Source organism: Coregonus lavaretus (assembly GCF_964263955.1).
Source record: "Coregonus lavaretus genome assembly, chromosome: 13".
NCBI classification, from domain to species: domain Eukaryota; kingdom Metazoa; phylum Chordata; class Actinopteri; order Salmoniformes; family Salmonidae; genus Coregonus; species Coregonus lavaretus.
In genome coordinates this window covers 13381809-13408686 of record NC_140000.1, presented here as the reverse complement: position 1 = coordinate 13408686, position 26878 = coordinate 13381809, and the positions used below count along the sequence as shown (strand labels likewise).

The window sequence follows — 26878 nt, the reverse complement described above, 5'->3', positions numbered from 1 at the left end:
TCTAAGCTAATGTTCTGGGAATTTTCCCGTTTGCTGGGTGTATGGCTCATACTATATAACTACTGCTGTACACAACTTTTCTATTCACATACTGCCCATACTGTCTATACACACCATTCACATACATATATTTTCCGGGCTCAGGTCCGGATGCTAATTATCTGTAGTTCTATCCATTTGCCATGGGTTTTATACTGTGTATTTAATTACTGTTTTCTCAACATAGCTCATTCTAATATTTATTCTACTATAAATTGCATTTTAGTTACGCTGTTTATACACACAGCATATTTACTTTAATACCGGATTCTTGACATAGCTCACTTTAATATATATGGGTAGAAAACATTAGGACCACCTGCTCTTTCCATGATGACAGAGAACGACCAGGTGAATCCAGGTGAAAGCTATGATCCCTTATTGATGTAACTTTAATCCACTTTAAACAGCGTAGATGAAGGGGATGAGACAGGTTAAGCTCTTAAGGATTGGACCCTTTTTTTCAATTTTCGCCTAAAATGACATACCCAAATCTAACTGCCTGTAGCTCAGGACCTGAAGCAAGGATATGCATATTCTTGATACCATTTGAAAGGAAACACTTTGACGTTTGTGGAAATGTGAAATTAATGTAGGAGCATATAACACATTAGATGTGGTAAAAGATAATACAAACAAAAAAACGTGTTTTATTTTCTTCTTTTTTTGTTCCATCATCTTTTAAATACAAGAGAAAGGCCACAGTATCATACAGGAGTTTAGGCGCAATTTAGATTTTGGCCACTAGATGGCAGCAGTGTGTGTGCAAAGTTTCAGATTGATCTAGTGAAGCGTTGCAATACTGGACTATTTTGTATCAAGTCTGCCCAAATGTGCCAAATTGGTAAATTCATACATTTTCAAGTACATAACTATAGAGAACATAAAAAAATTATATGGTAATACAAAATGTAAGTTTACATACTCCCAGAAATGTCATACATGATGGATCATTAGCTTATACACTAACTTTCACACATCTAGATGGCCGGGCAGGGTGTGTGTGTAGCCAGAGACAGCAAGGGTTCAAACTGTAGAACCCAGTTCCTACATTTGAATATGAAAATTGATTTTATCAAACAAAACTATGCTACATTTAATTTCTGGGACCCTCAGGATGACAAATCAGAGCAAGATTACTGAAATAAGTAAGTACATTATTTACCTTCAGAGGTGAATGTATCAAACCAGTTGCCGTGATAAGTGTTTTGTTTTTGTGCACTCTCCTCAAACAATAGCATAGTATTTTTTCACTGTAATAGCTACTGTAAATTGGACAGTGCAGTTAGATTAACAAGAATTTAAAGAAGGATGTTTAAGCCTTGAGACAATTGAGACATGGATTGTGTATGTGTGCCATTCAAAGGTCCAATGGGCAAGACAAAGATTTAAGTGCCTTTGAACGGGGTATGGTAGTAGGTGCTAGGCGCAACGGTTTGAATGTGACAAGAACTGCAACGCTGCTGGGTCTTTCATGCTCAACAGTTGCCCGTGTGTATCAAAGAATGGTCCACCACCCAAAGGACATCCAGCCAACTTCACGTAATTGTGGGAAGCATTGGGGTCAACATGGGACAGCTTCCCTGTGGAACGTTTTCGACAGCTTGTAGGGTCCATGCCACGACAAATTGAAGCTGTACTGAAGGCAAAAGGGGGTGCAACTCAATATTAGGAAGGTGTTCCTAATGTGTACAACACTTTTGGATTGCTGTTACAGTGCTATTTGGGTTGGTAATTTTGATTTCTTTTGACATTTCACATATATACTGTATTTCTAATTATATGGCAATATTGAAGGTTAACAATAATTATGTTAACACAGTTTCTGATACGACACACGCCTTACTTTTATTTTCCTGCATAAGTAAAAGCAGGAAATGCATCACCTATGCCTCTACTGCCATTCATTCCAAATAGACTGGGTTGGATTTCTCCCTGACCACAATGGCTGCCATTTTCATACATTCTGGAACTTTGAGAGTTTATGACATAGCCCATCTAGTAATTTAATAGGATCTCTATACCTGTGACTAGGTAGACATATTTCACTAATCTATCCCTTAATATTGATAACGATCATTAGTCACTCCCAATTCTAAATACAGTAACAGTTCCAAGCAAAAATGCTGCATATATCCTACGCTAACATAATACTAAAACAATGTCTGTTCTTCAAGTGGACATGTGTATGGTGAGAAAGTGTTGGTTCAACATAGAGCGCCCCTCCCTCGCTTGTCATGTAGGGCTTTTCTGATCAAGTTGAGCAGTGACTCATTCAGGAAGCAACAAGTGGTCTAGCTGTAGGACCTCATACATAGATAGTGGTTATAGCACCTGAATGCATATTGTTGGGGAGTGAGTGAGTACACTCTATGGAGAGAACAGTAGAGAATCAGACCAAAGGCCTTGTGTAAGTCTACTCTTTTCACACCACCCCTTGCTCCCTCTCATGGTCTGTCTATGTAACATATCTGATATATTCATATTCTGGGTACTGTAGTCATATAGTCAAGAGGAAAGCCTGACTTCCATGTGCAAAGTGGAGTTGGGTGGGAAATTCCAACTCAAACAAATGAGGCAAAATAAAATTGCCAGTGTGTAAAATCTCATTGTAATACTGCAAAATGTACATATTTAAATAGAGTAAACACAAGTGTATAGTAAGTCCTGACATAAAGGCATTGCTGTCAGGTGTTGGTAAAATCACTGGCGAAGAATATATGATGTGGCTGTCCATGGTTCTGATTTCTGCGTGTGTATGTGTGTGTGTGTGCATTCGAGCAAGTAGACAAACATGTTGACTCACCCTACTTGTAGAGAAACCAATGCAATCCTCCTCTCTTTCATGTTGATGAAACGGTCTATCACTCTGTCATACGATACAAGCTTAAATTTTTTTTGTCCTAGGCTACCTGGCTAAAATGCTTGCTCACTAGCCTAACTTCCATTCATGGGACACGTTACCAAGTTAACATTAGCCTTCTACATCTAGCTACACATTGAACTTCCATCCTCTTAGGCCAGGGGCACAACAACATACGTATTAATGGTTGGATCAGAATCGCCATAGAGATCCTATTAAATTACTTTCGGGGCTATGTCATGAACCCTCAAAGTTCCAGAATGTATTAATTTTTTTTTTAATATTGTAAAATACCAAAATAATGATTTGTGTGCAGCATTTCCCTTGTGTATCTTTTACATCGTAGTTGTTTTATGCTGTTTGTACTCAGAGTATATAACTTCCTAGGGGATCACTTTGGGATACATTGTCTAGATGGGCTTTTACTGCAAAACCATGTATTGTGATCCACATCTACAACAAAATTGTGATGACAATCTTTGATGTAAATCTAGAGCAGACCAGATATAACTGGTGGTGCATTGGGTTTGTTCACCTTTCAGCCCTCTACTCCTATTGCTCATCATTCCTATTTCATATAAACATATGATGTAATACCTTCTACAAACCAACAGGAGGAGATGTGGTGATTTACAGAGGCCACCATGACCTGAGAAGAGTTTCAACCAGATAACACAGCCACAAATGCAATGGGCTATATCGTAAAAATCTATAAAAACAAAAATGTGCTTTTTGGTCTTAATTGAAGGTTAGAGTTAGGTTTGAAATCAGATTTTAAGAAGATAATTTGTAGACATATGTTGGTTTATGACTTTGCTGTGTTAACTAGTGAAGACCCCTGAGAAGAGGTAGACAAGGTAGACAAGGGGAGATGTTGTACTTGATTTATGAAGTTGATTTATGATGACACTAGATGTTTGTTTTTCCCCAACCAGCAGATCAATGTGGAGCAGAGTGTCCCAGTAAGAAAATAATCGATGGTAGAAAAATTATAAAAAATAACTCAGTAGTAGATTGGGAGATTTAGGAACAAACATTACAGACTATAATAAAACACAATGAAACACATCGTTTTTTAATTTGATCTATGCTGTTGTTGAAAAATTACACATGTTCATATTTCATCTGAAGCAGATTTTCAAGGTACTTTAGTTTATAATTCTACATCTCAAGTACATACAGTATATCTCAATATGGCCTGTTTTGACAAATGACACTATACTGTATCTGCCTGTACATTCAAGGGGACCACAGAAGCACTGTGCTGACCTGAGTGTCAGTTACACATAAGTGGATTACTGGTGACTGTTTTTTCAAAGACAATCATATATATTTACTTCTCGAATATTATAACAGTATAGCCATCCATATCAGGTTCATTCTGAATCACCCAAGCCATAGATAAAAACAAAAGCCTTGTAACATCCATAATTTTATTTATTTATTTTTTTATTTTTTGGGTCATTTAGCAGACGCTCTTATCCAGAGCGACTTACAGGAGCAATTAGGGTTACACAAAGCCGCAACCCAAATAAGAATGTACCATATTATTTAGCCATGAGAACCATATAGCTAACAAATATAAGCAGTCGCCAGCTCAGCTACATTAGGTTAAAATGTTAATATTTTACTGGAACCTCTGAGCCAGACTCCCACATGCTTCCTGTTGTGTTCACACGTTAGCATAGACTCCATCATCTCCACCATCACACTCGAATGAGTCACCATCCTCTTCAGCCTATAGGAAACCAGATCAGAGATATCATCAACAACAACAACAACACCTCTATTGTTATTTTAATCCTTTGTATTTAGAGCAAAGTTCTTCTCACATCTCTACAGTAGCTGTAAACATATGCAGTAGGCCTACAGTCAAGGTGTGAGTTAAAGGGGAGCCAGGGGGGGCTCAGCTCCCCTGAATGAGATATTAGCTCCCCTAAATGCAACAAAAGACCAACTTTGAGGGGGTCTCTAATAAATGCTAATTTAACCATTCTCCTATTTGTTTAAACTGTAGTGGTAAATATGTTTTACGGTGGTAAATATGAAAATAAAAGCTTCCAAATGAAATGAACACCCATGGCTGTCATGGTCTAAACTATTTATTACTATGTGGCAGTGCTGTCCACCCAGTAGTGTTGAATTTTGGCCTCGGCTGAGCTCCTTGCGCATAGATTTTCCTTTGTATTTCCTGATTTTCACAATTTCTTTGCCATGCGTCCTTGATAAAAATAGCTTTTATTCCAATGCATTAGATCTATCCGTTGATTTATAATTGTTTGCTTTTGTCAGTTGTTTAGAGCACTCATTGCTTTGTTTTTCAGGTGAGCATGGGTACTGGTGTTCTCTGTGCCATCTGTGGCCAGAAGTAGTAGAACATTTATTTAGCTTTATCATTTTCTATTCATATTGTTTTCTTTCCTGGATCAGCTGATGATGGTCGACAATATCACTAGACAACTAGCCTACAGCTAGACACAAATGCGCATTAAATAAGGTGACTCTTTCGGTTAGAAGAGTTTAACGTTCGGTAAGAAGCATTCGATTTTGCAATGCCATAGGACAAACATTATTTTGGATTTGTGTGTCCATGAGAACTGTTTTCACGGCGAAACATAATGAAATGTTACGTAGGCATAGTTACACTTACAGTGCATTTTCCGAGACCTCCAAGATTCATGATTCATACAGGGTTTAAGTTCAATGTTCTAATTCAAATGTTAAATGCTTAATAATGACATAACATTGTCATAAATGTCATTAATGTAAGGAAAAGAAAGGTAGTGTTATATGTCACATGATCTATGAAGAATCCAAGAATTAACTAATGAATTATGGACAACTCATGAACTACGGTGTAAAACATGTTTTGATTCAATTATATTGAATGTAGGCTACCTGTTCTGCGTGTGTTCGAACATGTGTGTAAAATTGCCTCGACTGAGAGGGTAGGCTACCGGCAGTGGTGTAGGCCTAGTGGAGGGTAAACGCAAGTAAACGCCGTTTACCCACCTTTTTCCGAACAATTCATTGAAAATATAGGGAGCGTTACCAATTTCTTTACCCCTTACCGGCAATCAGAGTTTACCCACCTATTTTTTTATCACTACATAACTGGCTACTGGTAGGCCTATTTCAAGTTTATGGTAATACACATTGTAACCTAGTCTAGTAAGTTGACTTTGTATGTTAGGCAGTGGAGGCTCCTCAGAGGAGGAAGGGAAGGACCATCCTCCTCAGTGAATTTCATAAAAATTTAAATAGTGAAACAATAAAAAAGGTGTCCTTTTTAGATAAAACTATTCTAAATATATCCACGTCACCAAATAATTGATTAAAACACACTGTTTTGCTGTGAAGGTCTACAGTAGCCTCAACAGCACTATCCAGGGTAGTACCATGGTGTAGCCGGAGGACAGCTAGTTTCCGTCCTCCCCTGGGTACATTGACTTCTAAAACAAAACCTAAGAGGCTCATGGTTCTCACCCCCTTCCATAGACTTACACAGTAATCATGACAACTTCTGGAGGACGTCCTCCAATCTATCAGAGCTCTTGCTGTGTAAACTGACATGTTGTCCACACAATCAAAGGATCAGAGAATGACTCTAGTACTGAAAGCATAAGCTTCAGCTAGCTAGCACTGCAGCGCATAAAATGTTGTGAGTAGTTGACTCAAAGAGATAGAAAGACAATAGTTGAACAGTTTTGAACAAATACATTTCTTCAAAAATGAAGGAGAAGAGAGAGATAGCTATATTTCATTGTATTTTTTGTTTCACTTTCACTTACCTAGCCAGTGAATGCAGCTAGCTAGTTTAGCCTACTCAAACACCTGGCTCAAACAGAGAGGGGTGCTATGTTAGCCAGCTGGCTATGGCTATCCAACACTGGAACTCTTCCAAGTCAAGGTAAGCTTTTGGTTTTATTAATTTATTGCCACCGTGGCCCGCCGGTGTAACTGCTAAACTGCTTGATTTACATTGTACTGCATGATTGTAGCGGGTTTATTAACACATTAGTTCTAGTAGCTAATGTTAGCTATGTTAACTATGATGTTAACTAATATGTTGACAACGATGTAGGCTGTGTGTAGCGGTTATGGTATGAAGCTGTTGTATTGCGTAATGAAGTTCACAAGCAAAGGGAAAAGGTGAGAGGAGGAGAGTGCGTAGATGCGAGAAGGAAATATATAATGAGAAAATTATCAAGCTGTCTGTATGTGGCTGCTATGAAAGTAAACTGTGTTTGCGGTGATCATGAGTGTATTCATTCAGTCCATAATATTGAAAAACATTTCTTAAATGGAAGCAAACGGAATGAAACAGGGATAAACATACCTGAATTTGTCCAATAGAAACTCTTGTTTGCAACTGCTGGACTAATGATTATACCTTAGATCAGCTAGATGCAGGCAAGTGTGCAAGGCGGTGTTGACTGTGTCAATATCTGTCACCTTGATTACTCACATTATTCTCTCGACCTGTGCAGCTAGGTTGTAAACTTTCATTCATAGGCTAGGTTGTAGCAACCTCATGATGGGTATAGGGAAAATTTTAGTATCATGTAGTAGCCTAAAATGGACTATGAATGACAGTCATCCAATATGCTGTAATAGAAATAAGACCATGCTCGTACAAAAATTAAACAATCGTCCTCCCTCATCTTAAACGGCACTGACCGCAACTGATGTTAGGGTGACCATCCCGCTTTTTCTAATAATGTAGTCCTAATCATTGGCAATCGCTGAATGTCATTGGCAAACTTTTTGGTGTTTTGTAAGAGATGTATATTTCCATTCATCAAATGGGGCAATTATAGACTACATACAGTTTGGATGCTGTAATTATTTTTGAGTGGACCAACATGCACAGGTAGCTTACTTTTTGAAGTGATTTGTTTGACAATCAGAGGAAAATATCATGACTGGTTGTGTTCATGCCACATTGAAAGGTAATACATTTTGACTGTTTAATTTACGTCTTTATTATTTATTGAAAAAAACTCTGCACGGGCAAGCGAATGCACTCAATAGAGGCCCCCCTGAATGTCATGGTGTAATTCACACTCTGTCTACAGTACATACAGTACCTCCATGTTGCCGTATAGCTGATCGTTGGTGTAGTAGTTTGTGTGGATTTCACTGCTGGAGTCTTTCTGCTCTTTCCTGTAGATAGAGTTAGGGCCACTATGTGATGCATTCTCTTTATATGACACAACAAGAGTGAATGTAGGCTAATGGTCTTTAGCAACTCAGCAGGATGTATACATTATGATCACAGATAGAACAGCCTGTAGAAAAATACCTTGATGGTGAGGGATCTGAGGAAGCACCCTTTGCTGCATCCATGTCCTGCATACTGGTTATTGGCTGGTTACTATGACTCCTCCCACTGATAAGAAAAATGCCAAGATATCAAAACAGAACAAAACAGCTATCAAGAAACAAAACAGCTATCCCTCCAAAAAGAAATAAAAGTGTAACTTACCCCTTCTTGGTCGACAGGCAAGCTGACATGATAATTAGTATTACTACCACCACTAATGCAGCAATACCAATTGAAACGTACAGCATGAACATCTTATCTGTCCAAAAACAGATAAATATAATTTATTCAATGTACCCATACTATTCCTTATGATATAAATATAGCATAATAATAATTAATTATTGATACACTTCCCTCCACTGTTTCCCTTACCATTTGTGGGCACAGTGAAGGACAAGGTGGCATTGCCCTGTGTGTTGCTGGCATTGCAGTGGACGGTCTCTGAGAAGCCTAGTGCCCTCTGTAGGGTCACCATGGTAACTGACCCATGCATCTCTACCCTGGTACTGGGCAAGAGTCCTGCTGGAAGAGACCACTCCACAGTGCCGGGGGGCTCCGAATCCACAATGCACAGACAAGTTATCATGGAGCTGTCTGAAGTGCAGGCAGAGTCCACTTTGATCACAGGGGGGTCTGGGATGAGAATGATGAACAGTTGTTTCAACTGAACATGTAGTGCTAACTACATCCTCAAGAGCATTGTCTTAATATTATATACACAGACATGACATGCCCCTTAGTGACAACATGTGGATGAATCAACTAACTCTGGATCTACTTACACTCTACACTGAGCTTCAGTGGGCTGGATTGGCCTTATCCCTCTGTGTTGATGGCAGTGCAGTAGAGGGCTTCAATGAGTCTGGTCACATTCTCCAGTGTGATGGTAGGTCCCATAGTGGGCAGAGGCCCTCTGCTGTTGTGCCATCGGTAGCTGTGGACAGCAGGGTTACTGTCACTGGAGCATCTCAGCTCTACAGAGTCTCCTTCCTTCACACTGGACACTCCCTCCACCTTCACGTCCACTGGGGCATCTATGAATAACATAATTAGCAAGAATTCCATTACTATGTAATAAACATCTTAGGACAGATTCAGTGGATCAACCACATGCCCTCAATCTATTTTAATTTCCAAAGGTTAAGAGTGGACAACGTTTTAGTTTCCTTATCATGTAAGTTTAATTCTAGTTTCACTTTCCTCATATTCACAGAAATATTCTGTTTTCACAGAAGTGAAAGTGAAAATCTTCCGAACAGTGTTGTTAACACACAGGTGTGGACCACTTACATTTTACATTTAGCGTCTTGGAGCTTCTCACTGTCTTCCCTCCCCTGTACGCTGCTGTGCAGACCAGAGGCTGGTTGTTATCAGCGATGGTGGATCTAATAGTCAGGGATGATGTCACTTCCCACTGGCCGTTGGTCTGCTGCTGTGATTGGATGCTGGGTGTTCCAGAGTGGCTCCAGGTGAGGAGAGGGGGATCAGATGGGCAGGAGTGAGACACAGAGCAGGAGGCAGATACCTCCTCCCCTACCTTCACCTCCTCCCTCACTGACAGAGAGGGGGGGTCTGGAGAGCCTGAAATTAAGAGATGACAACAGTTATAGCAGTGTGCTTCCACTTATTCTTGGGTCTGTCCTTTATGTACCATTACAATTGTAATCAACAAGAAGCTATAGCTAATAAGATAACATTAGGTTAAATAGGATACTATAATTAATACATTTGAAATTCTCCTTGTCAATTTTCCATGGGAAACTTACTGCTCACTGCAATGGAGACTGTGTCATCTTTGTATGAAGCTTTGCTATGATCTTTGATTTCAATCCTGAAAGTAAATGGTCCTTTGTCACTGTGACGGAGGGGGTCGATTCTGAGTGAGCAGTTCTTCTGCCGGAGGTCTCCCACCAGCCCTGTACGACCCTTGTAGTCTTTGATGACGCTGGAGCTGTCTGGGTGGTATATAACTTTATAAGCGCCTTTGAACCAGATGCCAGTGAGTTCAGAGGGCGTTATCTTTGGTTCTGGGTAGTTGAATGAGCAGGGAATCACGATGCATGAGCCCTGCAGGCCGGAGACTGAGCTGGGCACCTCAGCAGTCCATGACGAGGCATCAACTCCCATCACTCAAATAGCAGTGGGGGAAATGTTAGTCAGAGGTGTTGGACACAGTCAAGGAATATGAGTATATGAATGGAATGCAGCTAGTTAGTTCAGCCTACTCAAACACCCGGCTCAAACAGAAAGGGATGCTATGTTAGCTAGCTGGCTATCCAAGGCTGGAACTCTTCCAAGTCAAGGTAAGCTTTTGGTTTTATTAATTTAAAGCCACCAGGGCCCGCCGGTGTAAATGCTAACTGCTTGCTGCTGACTGTACACTGTAGTCCATGATTGTAGCGGGTTTACTAACGCGTTGGTTCTAGCAGCTATGTTGACTATGACGTGACAACGATGTAGGCTGTGTGAGGTTAGTAGTCATGATATGAAGGTTAGGCTTGGAAAGTTTTTTTCGCCTGGTCACAGACAGCTGATGTGTTGTGCACTGAAGTCCACAAACAAAGGGAAAAGGTGAAAGGAGGAGAGCGTGTAGATAGAGAAGGAATTGTATATACAATGAACTGTTTGTATATGGCTGGTATGAAAGTTAACTGTGTTTGCGTGTGATCAGGTGTGTATTCATTGTGGCAATTCTGTTGAAAAACGTTTCTTAAATGGACACAAACGGAACGAAACAGGGATAAACATACCTGAATTGGTCCAATAGAAACTCTCATTTGCAACTGTTGGACTAATGATTATACTCTAGATCAGCTAAATGCAGGCAAGAGTGTGCAAAGCGGTATTGACTGTGTCACTGTCGGTCACCTTGATTACTCAAAATTCTCTCAACCTGTGCACCTACGTTGTAAACATGAATTCCTAGGCTAGGTTGTATGAACCTCATGATGGGTACAGGGAAAACTTGAGCATCATGTAGTAGCCTAAACCAATCGATGTTACATTGAGCTGGGTGAATGGAATGTGAATGACAGTCATCCAATATGCTGTAATAGAAATAAGGCCATGTTCATAAACGGCACAGACTGCCACTGCATTTGACTACAATATTTTTTACTGTATACAGAATCTATATTTGTAGCCTACCTCCAAGCCAAATGCAATGAATAAGAAAACGGTGTGGTAATTTCTCACTCCCCATCTCCTCCCCTCAGTGCTGGACCTGAAGGAATAAGGAACATTTTATTATCACTAGAAAGTTAGCATTGCATATGATACTTTTAATATCTAAACTCCAAATCACTTACTTGCGTAGTTTGACAATTCTTGCTCGTTCATGTCAGATAACCACCCTCCTTCAGAGACTAAGGTCTCCTTCAGAGACATCTAAAATGATTTCTTTATTTTTGCCATCACGACTTCCCATATTTTGTCTCTGACTGATGGTAGGTGAGTTAACAATTCCCTTGATGGTTAACCGGCCTCTGCTCAGTACCCTGCCCTGAACCTTAGACACCGTCACTAGCCAGCTATCACCCAGTACTGCTGCCCTATGTACATAGAGTCATTGAACACTGGTCACATTAATAATGTTAACATACTGTTTTACCCACTTTATATGTATATACGGCCCAGCATTTCAAAACTTGTTCTGTGAAAGTTCCCAAATATTCTCACAACACAAAAACTGTCCAGTCGTGCTGATGATTTTTGAATGTTTGTATAAAACATTCGCCTGATGTTGCAAGAACGTTCCTAGAACATATTTAATCTGTTCTTTAAAGGTTCCTAGAATGTTTCATTAGGTTGTGGGAACAGTCTGGTGAGAACATAGTGGGGACATCAAAAAATATATGATCCCAAAACACAGAAAACTGTCCACTTGTGCGGGTGATTCTATAATGTTTCTTTTAGGGTGCAAAAAAGCCTTTGTATTCAGGACAAAAGTTAATTGCTTTGCCACATTTTTTCAGTATTACTTTAGTGCCTTGTTTCAAACAGGATGCATGTTTAGGAATATTTTTATTATGTACAGGCTTCCTTCTTTTCACTCTGTCAAAATGGTTAGTGTTGTGGAGTAGCTACAATGTTGTTGATCCATCCTCAGTTTTCTCCTAACACAGCCATTAAACTCTGTAACTCTTTTAAAGTCACCATTGGACTCATATTGAAATCCCTGAGCGGTTTCCTTCCTCTCCAGCAACTGAGTTAGGAAGGACACCTTTATCTTTGTAGTGACTGGGTGTATTGATATACCATCCAAGTGTAGTTAATAACGTCACCATGGTCCTCTGTAGCTCAATTGGTAGAGCATGGTGCTTGTAACGCCAGGATAGTGGCTTCGATCCCCGGGACCACCCATACGTAAAAATGTATGCACACATGACTGTAAGTCGCTTTGGATAAAAGTGTCTTTTTAAATGGCTTACTATTATTATGCTCAAGGGGATATTCAATGTCTGTTTGTTTTTTACCCATCTACCAATAGGTGCCCTTCTTTGAGAGGCATTGGAAAACCTCCCTGGTCTTTGTGGTTGAATCTGTTTGAAATTCACTGCTTGACGGAGGGACCTTACAGATAATTGTATGTGTGGGGTACAGAGGTAAATTCAAAATCATGTTAAACACTATTATTGCACACAGAGTGAGTCCATTCAACGTATTATGTGACTTAAGCAATGTTTTTCCCCTGAACTTATTTAGGCTTGCCATAGATGTCACATGATGACTGAAGGAATGTCCACCAGAGCTGTTGCCAGAGAATTCAATGTTCATTTCTCTACCATAAGCCACATCCAACGTCATTTTAGAACATTTGACAGTACGTACGTCCAACCGGTCTCACAACTACAGATCACATGTAACCACGCCAGCCCAGGACCTTCACATCCGGCTTCTATACCTGCGGGATCGTCTGAGGGGAGAGGGGGGAGGGGTGATGAGGAGTATTTCTGTCTGTAATAAAACTATTTTGTGGGGAAAAACTCATACTCATTGGCTGGGCCTGGCTCCCCATTGGCTGGGTCTGGTTCCCATGTGGGTGAGCCTATGCCCTCCCAGGCCTACTCATGGCTGAGCCCTGGCCCAGTCATGTAACATCCATAGATTAGAACCTAATTTATTTATCTCAATTGACTGAATTCCTTATATGTACTGTAACTCAGCTAAATCTTTGAAATTGTTATGTTGTGTTCAGTATACTTATTGACTGAATACATTTAAGCTTTTAATTTTTTGTTAATTTGTAAACATTTTGAAAAACATAATTCCACTATTACATTATTTTGTATTGGCCAGTGACAAAAAAAATCTTACTTTAATCAATTTTAAATTCAGGCTGTAACACAACACAATGTGGAAAAAGTCAAGGGGTGTGAATACTTTCAGAAGGCACTGCAATTTGGCTGAATAGGCTTGTGCACATTTACATGAGTGTTTCATTAATTAGTTAAGTTACTGACTGACTAAGCTAATTCTTATTAATGTTTTTGGTGTTGCATTTCAGGTGATGGGCCCGTTTTCATGAAGCATCTCAGAGTAGTACTGATTTAGGATCAGTTTTGCCTTTTAGACCACAATGAATATGATTAAATTGACAAGGGGGAGCTGGTCCTAGATCACTGTTCCTAATCTGAAGACTCTTTGTGAATATGGGCCCGGGAAGAAAGTTGTTGCCCAATACCTTGCACAGCAGTCGTTTCACCACAGGACCCTGGGGGTATTACAGTTAATGCTTATGAACGGAATATTCTATGTTAATTTTCATATATCAATCACACTAACAAAAGGGTTCAATTGTTCATGCTAACATTGCTTTGGTGATGAAAAGCACATAATGCATTTATGGTCATCTCACTATCATGCCACTGCATGCTGTGACATGGGCCTGGATGGTAACGCACATCCTCTTCAAGCTGCCTGACTGAATACTGGGGCCTATAGTGGTATCGAAAGCAAGGGCCTTACCTGGGAGTACAGCAACAGTCCCTCTCTCTCTCAAAACAAATTGAATGACATTTTATTTGCCACGTGCTTCATAAACTACAGGTGTAGACTAACAGTGAAATGCTTACGGGTCATTTTCCAACAATGCAGAGTTAAAGATAAAGGTACAAAAATGAATAATAATAGAAAGTGACATGAGGAGGGATCACGTGACCCTTGAACGAGATGGCCGCATGAACTAGGAGCTCCGCACAAGTAGTTTCCAATTCCTAATCTTACCTCCACTTCAAGTTTAAACTCATTTAGCTTTAGTCAAAAAGTCATGGCGGCTTCAAAAGGCAACACTACAGGTGACATTTTTACCCGGACTCGAGTACTAGCGACGGAAAAAGCCTCCAAGAAGCAGCTAGCTTCAGAAAAAGCTAGCGCCATTAGCCAGGAGAAAGAGGACCCGTCCCCCCCCGAGGCCCAACGAATGCCAACCTCGCACTCTGTCGAAGACATCTTTTCTGAGCTGAGATCCCAACGTACAGAACTCAACACTAAACTAGATGCCATTAACGCTCAGCTCAGTGCGATAGGGGGCAAGGTGACAATCCTGGAAAATGCCTTGCCTGACATAAACAACAAGATAACCATAAACGCGGGGCGCCTGGACGAGGCAGAGGGGCGAATCCTATCCACGGAAAACTTATTGACAGACGCCATGGAAACAATAGCATATGCTAAAAAAAAAATAGAGCAGCTGGAAGAGAAAACAGAGGACCTGGAAAACAGGGGGCGAAGGAATAATTGTGTTCTATTAAATCTGGGCGAAAAAGAAGAGGGAAACATGCCACTGATCCGCTACCTGCAAGACAAACTTCCCGAGTGGCTCCACCTGTCCACCGACAGGCCCATAGAACTCGAGAGAGCTCACCGAGCACTGAGGCCCCCACCAGCAGCCAGACAACCACCGCGCCCAATCACCATACGTTTCCTGAGATTCACCGACAAGGAACGAGTCCTACAGGCGGCGAAATCCAACACCATTACAGTGGGAAACGCCAAACTCACCTTACTCCAGGACCTGTCAGCTGGAATACGCCGAAAGCGCCGAGAGTTTGACGAGGTGAAGAAATGCTCCATTGACCGAGGCATCTTTAGGGGATTCAAATACCCAAACGAGCTCAGGATTCTTCACCAAGGAGCCCTGCGACACTTCAAAACTCCCGAAGAGGCAAAACGTTTTTTGAAAGACAACCCCGGTCAATGAGAAATGGACCATTGACTAAATGCGATTAATGCGATTACTGTTATTACTAAAGGAGGTAAGACAACATATAGCCGATATCCAAAGACCCACCGCCCTGCTAAATTTCATTATAGCTGTCCAATCTATATTTATGTTCCTTTAGCTGAGAGGGATAGGCCCCATATTATAACTTAGGCCTACTGTATGTAGGCTGGGCTATTGATTTTATTTTCTCCCTTTCTTAATGTGGTCTGGACGAGGGCTACGTTGTCAGTTACTCAATGCGGGCGGAGAGGATGAGGCATTTCTTTGGTGGGGAGGGGGAGACGTTGTGCGTTGCTAACTGTTCCCGGTCTTTTTTTTTTGTTGGAACACAGAATTGTGACTGAGCGGGGAGGTAATAGATCCAACGGGATATGTCGAGTTGTTTGGGAACTCGGCTGGGGTGTTCAGAGATTGTTATTTTATGTAAACCATTTATTTTCCTTTTATGTGAACGCAGCTGTAACTACGATCCACCTTTACCCAGAGATGACTTGCACTAAAGTTCGATTACTGTTCGATGACGATGACTAGTACCTTAAATCTATTGACATGGAACTGCCACGGTCTAGGCCATGCAATAAAACGGAAAAAGATACTATGTGCTCTAAAAAAGGAAAAAGCAGACATCGCGCTATTGCAAGAGACACACCTCTGTGATGCTGAACATGCCAAACTCCGCAGAGCTTGGGTGGGACAGGTGTATTTCTCATCTTTCAAATCCAACAGTAGAGGTACAGCAATACTTATCCATAAGAATGTTCCATTCATAATTGACAAAAACATATCTGATCCGGAGGGGAGATTTATCTTGATAACTGGGTCACTGTATGGGCAACCAATTACTATCTTAAACATATACGCCCCTAACACAGATACTCCTGCTTTTATGTCGAAAATGATAACTCTGTTCAATGAGCATTGTGTTTCCTTTGGAGTGTTGGCCGGAGATTTTAATTGTACCCTGAACCCAACCCTAGACAAATCATCTCAAATCACCACCACAAATCCTAGATCTGCAAAGATGTTGAACTCTCTTACTAAAGAGATGGGACTGATAGATATCTGGAGAGAGACTAATAGCTCAGCTATGGACTATACATACTACTCTAATGTCCATAACACCTACTCCCGTATAGATTACATTTTTATCCCAAAGAGTTTCATAAATTCAGCCACGTGTACAATCGGACCCATAGCGCTTTCGGATCACGCCTTTGTCCACCTCCGCTTTGACCTCTGCAAAAACATCCCGAGATCAAAGAGCTGGAAATTCAACACCTCCATGCTATCAAACGAAGCATTCCATACATTGGTAACTACATGGATAGACAACTACACACAAGACAACAAAGATTCTCCTGTTTCTCCGGCCACAATGTGGGACGCTGCTAAAGCCACACTAAGAGGTCATCTAATTGCATATGCTTCCTCTAAGAAAAAAGCAATGGAAGCACACAGGCTAGATCTGGAGAGGGAGCTGGAACGCTGTGAAAAAGTACATAAACAATCCCCAGACAGCACCTCCTGGAGTCAACTTAAAGCAGCCAAAGCCAAACTGAATTTGGACTATACTCGGGAGATTAAAAAAAAAGTTTTCTTTACTAAACAGAAATACCATGAGTATAGCAATAGGCCTAGTAGATTGCTTGCTTATCAATTAAAAAAAGAGCAGTCAGAGCGTACAATTATGGCTATCCGAACAGCAGAGGATGAGGTCACATATGATCCAAAAAAGATCAATTTAACTTTTCATGATTTTTACTGCAAACTATATACCTCTGAGAGAAAACACACGGAGGCAGAACTCCACTCCTTCCTAGAGGGAATCTCGCTACCTAAACTATCAGAGACCGACCAAGAAGATCTCAACTCCCCCTTCACTCCTGAGGAGATCCTGGAGGCAATTACCTCCATGCCACCTAACAAGTCCCCAGGCCCAGATGGATTCCCCAGAGAGTTCTACAAAGCTTTTTGGCCCCAGCTTAGCCCTATTTTCATGCCAATGCTGGAGGATTTTTGCAAAAACGGAGTTCTCCCAGACTCAATGCACACAGCTCGCATTACAGTGTTGCTCAAAAAAGACAAGGATCCCCTATCCTGCTCCTCCTTCCGGCCCATAAGCTTGTTGGATTTCGACTACAAAATAATCACCAAATTGCTCGCCAAAAGACTAAACACTCTTCTTCCCAAAATAATAAAAGCGGACCAGACGGGATTTATTAGAGACAGATACTCTTCTGATAACATTCGCCGTCTTTTTGATATTATTGATCAAGTAAACGCACAGAAGACCCCTGTCCTGCTGGCTTCACTGGATGCTGAGAAGGCGTTCGACAGGATGGAGTGGAGCTTTCTGTTCTCAGTCTTAGAGAAGTTCAACATGGGCCCAAACTTTATTAAATGGATCAAATCACTATACTCTCATCCAAATGCCATGGTGACTACTAACGGACTGAACTCTGACAGATTCCCTTTGGGACGGGGCACAAGACAAGGGTGCTCGCTGTCCCCCCTGCTCTACTTGTTGGGGGCGGAGCCTCTGGCAGAGTTGATAAGGAGCAATCCAAGTATTATGGGTGTTCCTGCAGGCGGCCTGCAGCACAAGATTTCGCTTTACGCGGATGATGTCTTGCTCTACATATCCAACCCTGAGAAATCCCTTCCTCCCATCTTAGATACAATTGCTCAGTATGGCACGTTTTCAGGTTATAAGATTAATTTTAACAAATCCACTGTCTGCCCTCTCAATATTATACTCACCAGTTCTATGAAGACACTATGCCCATTCCAATGGAAGACACAGGGGTTTCAATACCTTGGGATATTCATAACACCAGATCTGAATAGGCTTTTCAAAGAGAATTATCTTCCACTCCTGGATCAAATCAAGAACAACCTCCAAACCTGGATCTCCCTCCCAATTAGCTTAGTAGGAAGAATTAATGTAATCCGTATGAACATCCTCCCTAGACTGAACTATTTATTTCAGATGCTCCCATGCTATCTCCCAGCTTCCTTTTTCAAAACAATTAACCAAAGCATCACCAAATTTATATGGGGCAATAAAAAACCTAGGATCAAGCTTTCCACTCTATCGAAACCTGAATCTAAGGGTGGTCTTGCCCTTCCCTCCCTTCAATTGTACTACTGGTCTGCCCAAATCCGCAACATGCTAACATGGATCACAAACAGACAAGAGTCAACGTGGAGCCAGATAGAAGCCCAATCTTGTGGTTCATTGCCACTAAGCTCAACTATATTCATTGATAACTTTAGTGAAGTGGGCAACATAGCCAAAACATTTGTGATTTACAGTACCCTACGAGCGTGGAGGGACTGTAAGAAATACTTGGGCATCTCCTCCCAAATATGTTCTCACTTGCCTATAGTAGGCAACCCAGACTTGCCAAAAGCCCTGAGAGATGCCAACTTTAATCTTTGGCATACTCTAGGAATCAGGACCTTTTCAGACCTATTTCATCAGAAGACCACTACACTGAAATCCTTTCAAGAGCTCTGCAATGAATTCAATGTGCCAAGATCCCATTTTTTTTAAATATCTACAAATTAGACATGTCATCTCCTCATTTACTTCCAAGAGGAGGTTTAGAACTCAGTTGAATGAAGTTGAAACCCTTCTTGTCACAGCACAATCCATTAAAGGCAAAATATCCTATATCTATAGACTCCTTTCTGAGAAAGGAGGATCCTCCTTTACTCCTTTGAAAATAATATGGGAAAAGGACCTTGGTCTGACTATCAGTGATGAGTAATGGGCGGAGGTTTGCGACAGGGTATACTGCTCCTCTACTAATGTAAAAATGAAAGAATCTAATTACAAATTTCTGTACAAATTTTATTACACTCCCCTGAGACTCCATAAAATGAAAACAGACATTTCTCCTAATTGTAATAGATGTACCTCTGAAAGTGGAACCTATATGCATGTATTTTGGAGCTGCAGAGAGATTGCCAGACTTTGGCAATCTATACATACTGCTGCACAGAAAATACTAGATGTACAGTTTGATATGACCCCGTGTCTCTATCTTCTTAATGCCCAGCAGGACTTTGTTCTTGATCCTGACAGAGAAAATTTGCTCATGACCATTACATACTTTGCTAAGAAATGTATTCTTCTATTGTGGGCCTCTAATACTTCTCCTACATTTAAAATGTGGATTGACCAGATTGTTGACTTTCTCCCTCTTGAAAAGCTCACTTATGACCTCCACAAGAGACAGCCCAAGTTTGATAGACTCTGGTCTCCACTACTCAACTATATTTCAAATTGGACAGAGTGAATGGGGGAATCAGGGAGATGGGCAGATGCGTGTTGTGTAAGGTGCTGTAAAACCCAAAAACTAATTATTGGCTCGTCATCTCAGCTAAGGCTGGAAATAGCTAATAAGAACCTTGATAGTGCTGCTGCAAGTTCTATAATTTAAATTTTGTTATAATTATTATTTGTGTGTGTATGTATGTATGTATGTATGTATGTATATATATATGTATGTATATATATATATACATATATAAAACAATTTTTTATAATTATTATTTTAAATTTTTTTTTTTTTTTTTTTTTTAATTCACATCTGTGAATGTGGAATGTGTTTGGTTGGTTGATTGAAAACTTAATAAAACTTTAAATTGAAAAAAGAAAGTGACATGAGGAATAAAAACACAGTGAATAATGAATAACAGTAACGAGTAAAGCCATTCTGCCAATGTATTGTATGTAACCTCTCAAATTCATACAATCTAATACAAACACAAGCACTGACTTATATACAATTTGTCTACTTGTCCCATTCTTTATTCTTGTATTGGATATATATATTTTGGTTGACACACGTGTGATGTGTCTAATATACACTACCAGTCAAAGGTTTGGACACACCTACTCATTCAAGGGTTATTATTTATTTTTCTTACTATTTTTTACATTGTGGAATAATAGTGAAGACATCAAAACTATGAAATAACACACATGGAATCATGTAGTAACCAAAAAAGTGTAAAACGTATAACTTTGAAAGTTTCTTCAAGTGCAGTCACAAAAACCATGAAGCGCTATGATGAAACTGGCTCTCATGAGGACCGCCACAGGAAAGGAAGACCCAGAGTTACCACTGCTGCAGAGAATAAGTCATTAGAGTTACCAGCCTCAGAAATTGCAGCCCAAATAAATGCTTCACAGGGTTCAAGTCACAGACACATCTCAACATCAGCTGTTCAGAAGGGATTGTGTGAATCAGGCCTTCATGGTCGAATTGCTGCAAAGAAACCACTACTAAAGGTCATCAATAAGAAGAAGAGATCTGCTTGGGCCAAGAAACACGAGCAATGGACATTAGACCGGTGGAAATTTGTCCTTTGGTCTGGAGTCCAAATTGGAGATTTTTTGGTTCCAACCGCCGTGTCTTTGTGAGACGCGGTGCAGGTGAACGGATCATCTCTGCATGTGTAGTTGCCACCGTGTGGGGGTGCTTTGCTGGTGACACTGTCTGTGATTTATTTAGAATTTAAGGCACACTTAACCAGCATGGCTACCACAGCATTCTGCAGCGATACGCCATCCCATCTGGTTTGGGCTTAGTGGGACTCTCATTTGTTTTTCAACAGAACAATGTCCCAACACACCTCCAGGCTGTGTAAGGGCTATTTTACCAAGAAGGAGCGTGATGGAGTGCTGCATCAGATGACCTGGCCTCCACAATCACCCGACCTCCACCCAGTTGAGATGGATTGGGATGAGTCGGACCGCAGAGTGAAGGACAAGCAGCCAACAAGTGCTCAGCATATGTGGGAACTCCTTCAAGACTGTTGGGAAAAGCATTCCAAGTGAAGCTGGTTGAGAGAATTCCAAGAGTGTGCAGAGCTTTCATCAAGGCAAAAGGTGGCTATTTGAAGAATCTCAAATACAAAATATATTTTGATTTGTTTAACACTTTTTTGCTTACCAGATGATTCCATAGGTGTTATTTCATAGTTTGATGTCTTCACTATTATTCTACAATGTAGAAAATAGTCTAAATAAATAAAAACCCTTGAATGAGTAGGTGTGTCCAAACTTTTGACTTGTACTGTACATGGATAAAAATGTTTTCACACTGGACATGAGACTTGCATTTGTTGTATTTTAGACCTGTTGAATCATAAGCTCTAAGTGTATTTGTCTTGATGTTTAAGTTACCACAGAAGTTAGTAAACGTGAAGACCAATGTGACAAACATGCTATGAAAAAGTTATTGTTTTATTAAAATTAAAATTAAAATTAGTTCTTTAAACAAAACTTTACTGCATTTGGTCATCCCCAAAATGTGGCCTTTGAAAGCCTTGATAACACCATCCTTCCTCAGTGAATGGTCTGCGGGAAGCTGACAACAGGGTGGCAGGTTTGTTGATGCGCTGCGCTAGAGTTTCATAGCCCAGTAGACTCACCTGGGGATAGGGGGGTGGACACATGTACAGTGGGGAAAACAAGTATTTAGTCAGCCACCAATTGTGCAAGTTCTCCCACTTGAAAAGATGACAGAGGCCTGTAATTTTCATCATAGGTACACGTCAACTACGACCGACAAAATGAGGGAAAAAAATCCAGAAAATCACATTGTAGGATTTTTAATGAATTTATTTGCAAATTATGGTGGAAAATAAGAATTTGGTCAATAACAAAAGTTTCTCAATACTTTGTTATATACCCTTTGTTGGCAATGACACAGGTCAAACGTTTTCTGTAAGTCTTCACAAGGTTTTCACACACTGTTGCTGGTATTTTGGCCCATTCCTCCATGCAGATCTCCTCTAAAGCACTAGAGCAGTGATGTTTTGGGGCTGTCGCTGGGCAACACGGACTTTCAACTCCCTCCAAAGATTTTCTATGGGGTTGAGATCTGGAGACTGGCTAGGCCACTCCAGGACCTTGAAATGCTTCTTACGAAGCCACTCCTTTGTTGCCCGGGCGTTGTGTTTGAGATCATTGTCATGCTGAAAGACCCAGCCACGTTTCATCTTCAATGCCCTTGCTGATGGAAGGAGATTTTCACTCAAAATCTAACGATACATGGCCCCATTCATTCTTTCCTTTACACGGATCAGTCGTCCTGGTCCCTTTGCAGAAAAACAGCCCCAAAGCATGATGTTTCCACCCCCATGCTTCACAGTAGGTATGGTGTTCTTTGGATGCAACTCAGCATTCTTTGTCCTCCAAACACGACAAGTTGAGTTTTTACCAAAAAGTTCTATTTTGGTTTCATCTGACCATATGACATTCTCCCAATCCTCTTCTGGATCATCCAAATGCACTCTAGCAAACTTCAGACGGGCCTGGACATGTACTGGCTTAAGCAGGGGGACACGTCTGGCACTGCAGGATTTGAGTCCCTGGCGGCGTAGTGTGTTACTGATGGTAGGCTTTGTTACTTTGGTCCCAGCTCTCTGCAGGTCATTCACTAGGTCCCCCCCCCGTGTGGTTCTGGGATTTTTGCTCACCGTTCTTGTGATCATTTTCACCCCACGGGGTGAGATCTTGCGTGGAGCCCCAGATCGAGGGAGATTATCAGTGATCTTGTATGTCTTCCATTTCCTAATAATTGCTCCCACAGTTGATTTCTTCAAACCAAGCTGCTTACCTATTGCAGATTCAGTCTTCCCAGCCTGGTGCAGGTCTACAATTTTGTTTCTGGTGTCCTTTGACAGCTCTTTGGTCTTGGCCATAGTGGAGTTTGGAGTGTGACTGTTTGAGGTTGTGGACAGGTGTCTTTTATACTGATAACAAGTTCAAACAGGTGCCATTAATACAGGTAACGAGTGGAGGACAGAGGAGCCTCTTAAAGAAGAAGTTACAGGTCTGTGAGAGCCAGAAATCTTGCTTGTTTGTAGGTGACCAAATACTTATTTTCCACCATAATTTGCAAATAAATTCATTAAAAATCCTACAATGTGATTTTCTGGAAAAAAAATGTCTCAATTTGTCTGTCATAGTTGACGTGTACCTATGATGAAAATTACAGGCCTCTCTCATCTTTTTAAGTGGGAGAACTTGCACAATTGGTGGCTGACTAAATACTTCTTTTCCCCACTGTACTTTTTTCTTAAAGTCTGGGAGACATTTTTAGGGAGGAGAGAGCATGAGTACCTTCAGGCTCTGATCAGTCCCTACACCCAAACGAGGGCATTGCGTTCATCCACCTCTGGCCTGCTGGCCCCCCTACCTCTGCGGAAGCACAGTTCCCACTCAGCCCAGTCAAAACTGTTCGCTGCTCTGGCACCCCAATGGTGGAACAAGCTCCCTCACGACGCCAGGACAGCGGAGTCACTCACCCCCTTCCAGAGACACTTGAAACCCCACCTCTTTAAGGAATACCTGGGATAGGATAAAGTAATCATTTTACCCCCCTTACCCCACCCCAAAGAATGAAAGAAAAAAAAACATATTGTAAAGTGGTTATCCCACTGGCTATAAGGTGAATGCACCAATTTGTAAGTTTGTAAGAACGTCTGCTAAATGACGTAAATGTAAATGAGTTTTGGAGTGAGTACAGTAAATCCAAACAATGGCCCTGGATAATATGTTATGTCATCATCACAAAGGCAGACTGCCATAGCGAAGGAGGTTTACACAGTGCATCAAGTATACTATTATGAGTGGAGCTTACTTCTCTGTGCTCGTGAGAGATTGCAGGTATTTGGTGAAAGGCACTGGAGGTCCTTGGAATATGCTGTCTTTGTAGCATCTGGAGAGAGACAAATAGAGGTAGCATGTCCTTGAAAGAGAGAAAGTCCTCATCCTTGACCTCCCACTGGCCCAGGTCCTTCTGCCTAACCCTCTAATCACACTTTATTCTGACAGGGAGTTACTCCAGGAGTAGACAGGTGTATGGTGCCTAGAGCCTCTCCACTCCTTATATGAGTGGAGTATTAGCTCTTGTAGTGTCGAGATAACGATGCTAATTATGCTGTGATGACAAGAAATCTGCTGACACTGTCCTTGATTATAATAGTTTATTATATCAAAGATTTCAGCGTCAATTTACAGACTCCTGCAGACATCTGGAGAACAACTGACCCAATCTCTAATATGTTGTTCCTCTCCGTCCTTTGTTCCAACCATGGTATTTATAATATGTAACATGATATGGGTGGTTCTCCCATAAACCAATCCCAGGCCTTCACATAACAGACTTCCTCTGTTTTAGGGGGCCCCTATAATGCTTTCCAGATGCTTCCGCAAGCTGAGTCAACTTCCTCTAACACACCATTTGCAAATGTCAGCAAAGTCATAAACTGTTTAGACACTACACTCTTGAAATGGTATTATGCAATGTAAAGGAAATAATAATAAGTCTTACTGAGACAGAGTGCTCCATGTTCCTGTTGGTAGCAAGTCTCAACCTGGATGTGTCCTGCCTTAGAGTGGTTGCATCTATCTCCACCAGGCTATAATAAATCAGATTACAAACCTGCAGAGATAAAACTAAATAAAATGGTACCTGTATTTAGGATGTATATATCAGTGTACCAACTTCATGATTCATGTCTTTTATCCTCTGAACCAACAAGGACACTCTATTACATTTTATTTTTTCAGTATATAGCCATGGCAGTACGGTCAATCAGGAATTCCATGCTTCCTTTTTAGCCTTCTTAGACATAACTAACAGGGAAATACTGGTAACTGGGTTATTCAACATCACTTCACCCATCCTCTTTATATACTGTGAACTTCTGGCCCCATATTTACAAAGTATCCAAGACTATGAGTGCTGATCTAGGACCACTTTTGCTTTCCAGATCATGAACAATATGACGGGGGGACCATATCAAGCGTCTAAAATTAGGAATTATATCAGGTGTGTTTTTAAAAAGTTGAACAGTCAATTTTTACACAATGTTTTATTTTTTACAGTTATTCTCAATTCTGCATTTCTGACTGGATTTATAAAACCGGACGAAATATAACCTTCCCCTCACTTATTAGATTATATCTGAGCCTCCTTTTCACAGTTTAAAACAAACAAACATGATTAAAGAATGTGTGATTGAACCTGCAATCTTCAACTCTGCAGCAAAATCATTAATCCTCTGCGCCACCAGTGGATAGCTGTGGTAGTGCATGGGGATTTTCAATCTAATATGGTCAATCAGGACACAGAACACAATTTCTGAGTTATTAAAATGTTCCCATTCTCATATGCTATGTACTTGAAACGTTTTAAAGAAAAAACGCACCCAATATCATTCCTAATTTTAGACGCTTGATATGGTCCCCCCTGTCAAATTGTATATGATCTGAAAAGCAAAGTGATTCTAGATCAGCACTCATAAACCCCATTTATACCTGGTTCTAATTTGCATCCTTTGTCCTGATCTTGTCCACATTCTGATTGTGCCCACATTTTTAGACTGGTGTAGACAATCAAAAGACACATTGTGATCAACTTTGGGTTGACAATTAGACTATAGTTTAAAGCTGGACAATATGGACAAAAATCCATATCGGGATAAATTGACACATTTTTAAGAGATAAATTACTATAAATTATATTTTTGGAAAGTGCTGAGTGATATGGACAAAACGTGATATCGTGATACATTTAGCTATTCTGCGATAAAAAAAAAAAGACAAATGTTTTCCAGTACCAAGTAAGATGCCTGAGATGGTAGCTTATGATTCAAAAAGCAAACTATTTCATCCAACATATCCAGGGAATGCATGATTGATATTTTGATGTGCAAGCTGTCTAAATAGGATCCAGAATGATCAGATTTATTTTAGGCTCTTCAGAGAATTTGCCGACATCTTTGTGCATATTGGCCTATAGGCTATATTATTCACCACATGAGGAAGTGGGAACTCAAAACACTTAACTAGATTGACGACTCTAAATATGATATTGTTGCTTAATAGACATGTAGGCAGTAAATGTAGGCTAATAATGTTCTTCAAAAACATGCCAGCGCTAGGCCTAAACTACTTGATGTAAGCCTATTCACTGCAAATGGCATGCTCTGCCCCGCTCCGCAAGCACATACAAAACCATACTACAGCCTACTCCTGTTGTAAAGTGGTGCCATGAACTCAATATTAAGAGGTGGGAAATAAATGACATACTCACAGAAAGCTGTGACTCTCCTCTCTGTAACTAGAACAATAGTAGTTGCTTTGAAAACTGTATTTTTCCCACAATTGCATTTTGAGCAAAGTAATCTGATTGTGCTTCTCAGAATGCATCTCTCCCTCCTCGGTGCGCACAGTGGGGGGAGGGAGAGCGGCTTGCTCACAAAGGAGCAGACAGCGAAATATGGACAGGCAGATACTTTCACAGCAGGAATCAACATAATGCATAGGCTATTAATGTTGACCAAATAATGGTTTTAGAACAATCTACAGGAACGTTGTGTAGCAATGTCACCA

The 26878-nt window shown here is 40.6% G+C and overlaps 2 protein-coding genes across 2 annotated transcripts; both read right to left on the bottom strand.

Moving 5' to 3' along the window:
- Nucleotides 1-4429: 4429 nt before the first annotated feature.
- On the bottom strand, nucleotides 4430-8706 carry LOC311139240 (uncharacterized protein; the record flags this gene model as incomplete). Its single annotated transcript, XM_084174138.1, has 5 exons — nucleotides 4430-4640; nucleotides 7993-8068; nucleotides 8208-8294; nucleotides 8391-8487; nucleotides 8604-8706. The coding sequence occupies 5 exons, from the start codon at nucleotides 8704-8706 to the stop codon at nucleotides 4575-4577; spliced, it is 429 nt and encodes a 142-aa protein (XP_084030264.1). The 3' UTR covers nucleotides 4430-4574.
- Nucleotides 8707-8777: 71 nt separating this feature from the next.
- LOC311140683 (cell adhesion molecule 4-like) lies at nucleotides 8778-24190 on the bottom strand. Its single transcript, XM_084175862.1, has 5 exons — nucleotides 24120-24190; nucleotides 11379-11454; nucleotides 9522-9812; nucleotides 9014-9265; nucleotides 8778-8864 (listed from the first exon to the last, which is right to left on the bottom strand). The coding sequence occupies exons 2-4, from the start codon at nucleotides 11431-11433 to the stop codon at nucleotides 9048-9050; spliced, it is 564 nt and encodes a 187-aa protein (XP_084031988.1). The 5' UTR covers nucleotides 11434-11454; nucleotides 24120-24190; the 3' UTR covers nucleotides 8778-8864; nucleotides 9014-9047.
- Between the last annotated feature and the right edge of the window lie 2688 nt (nucleotides 24191-26878).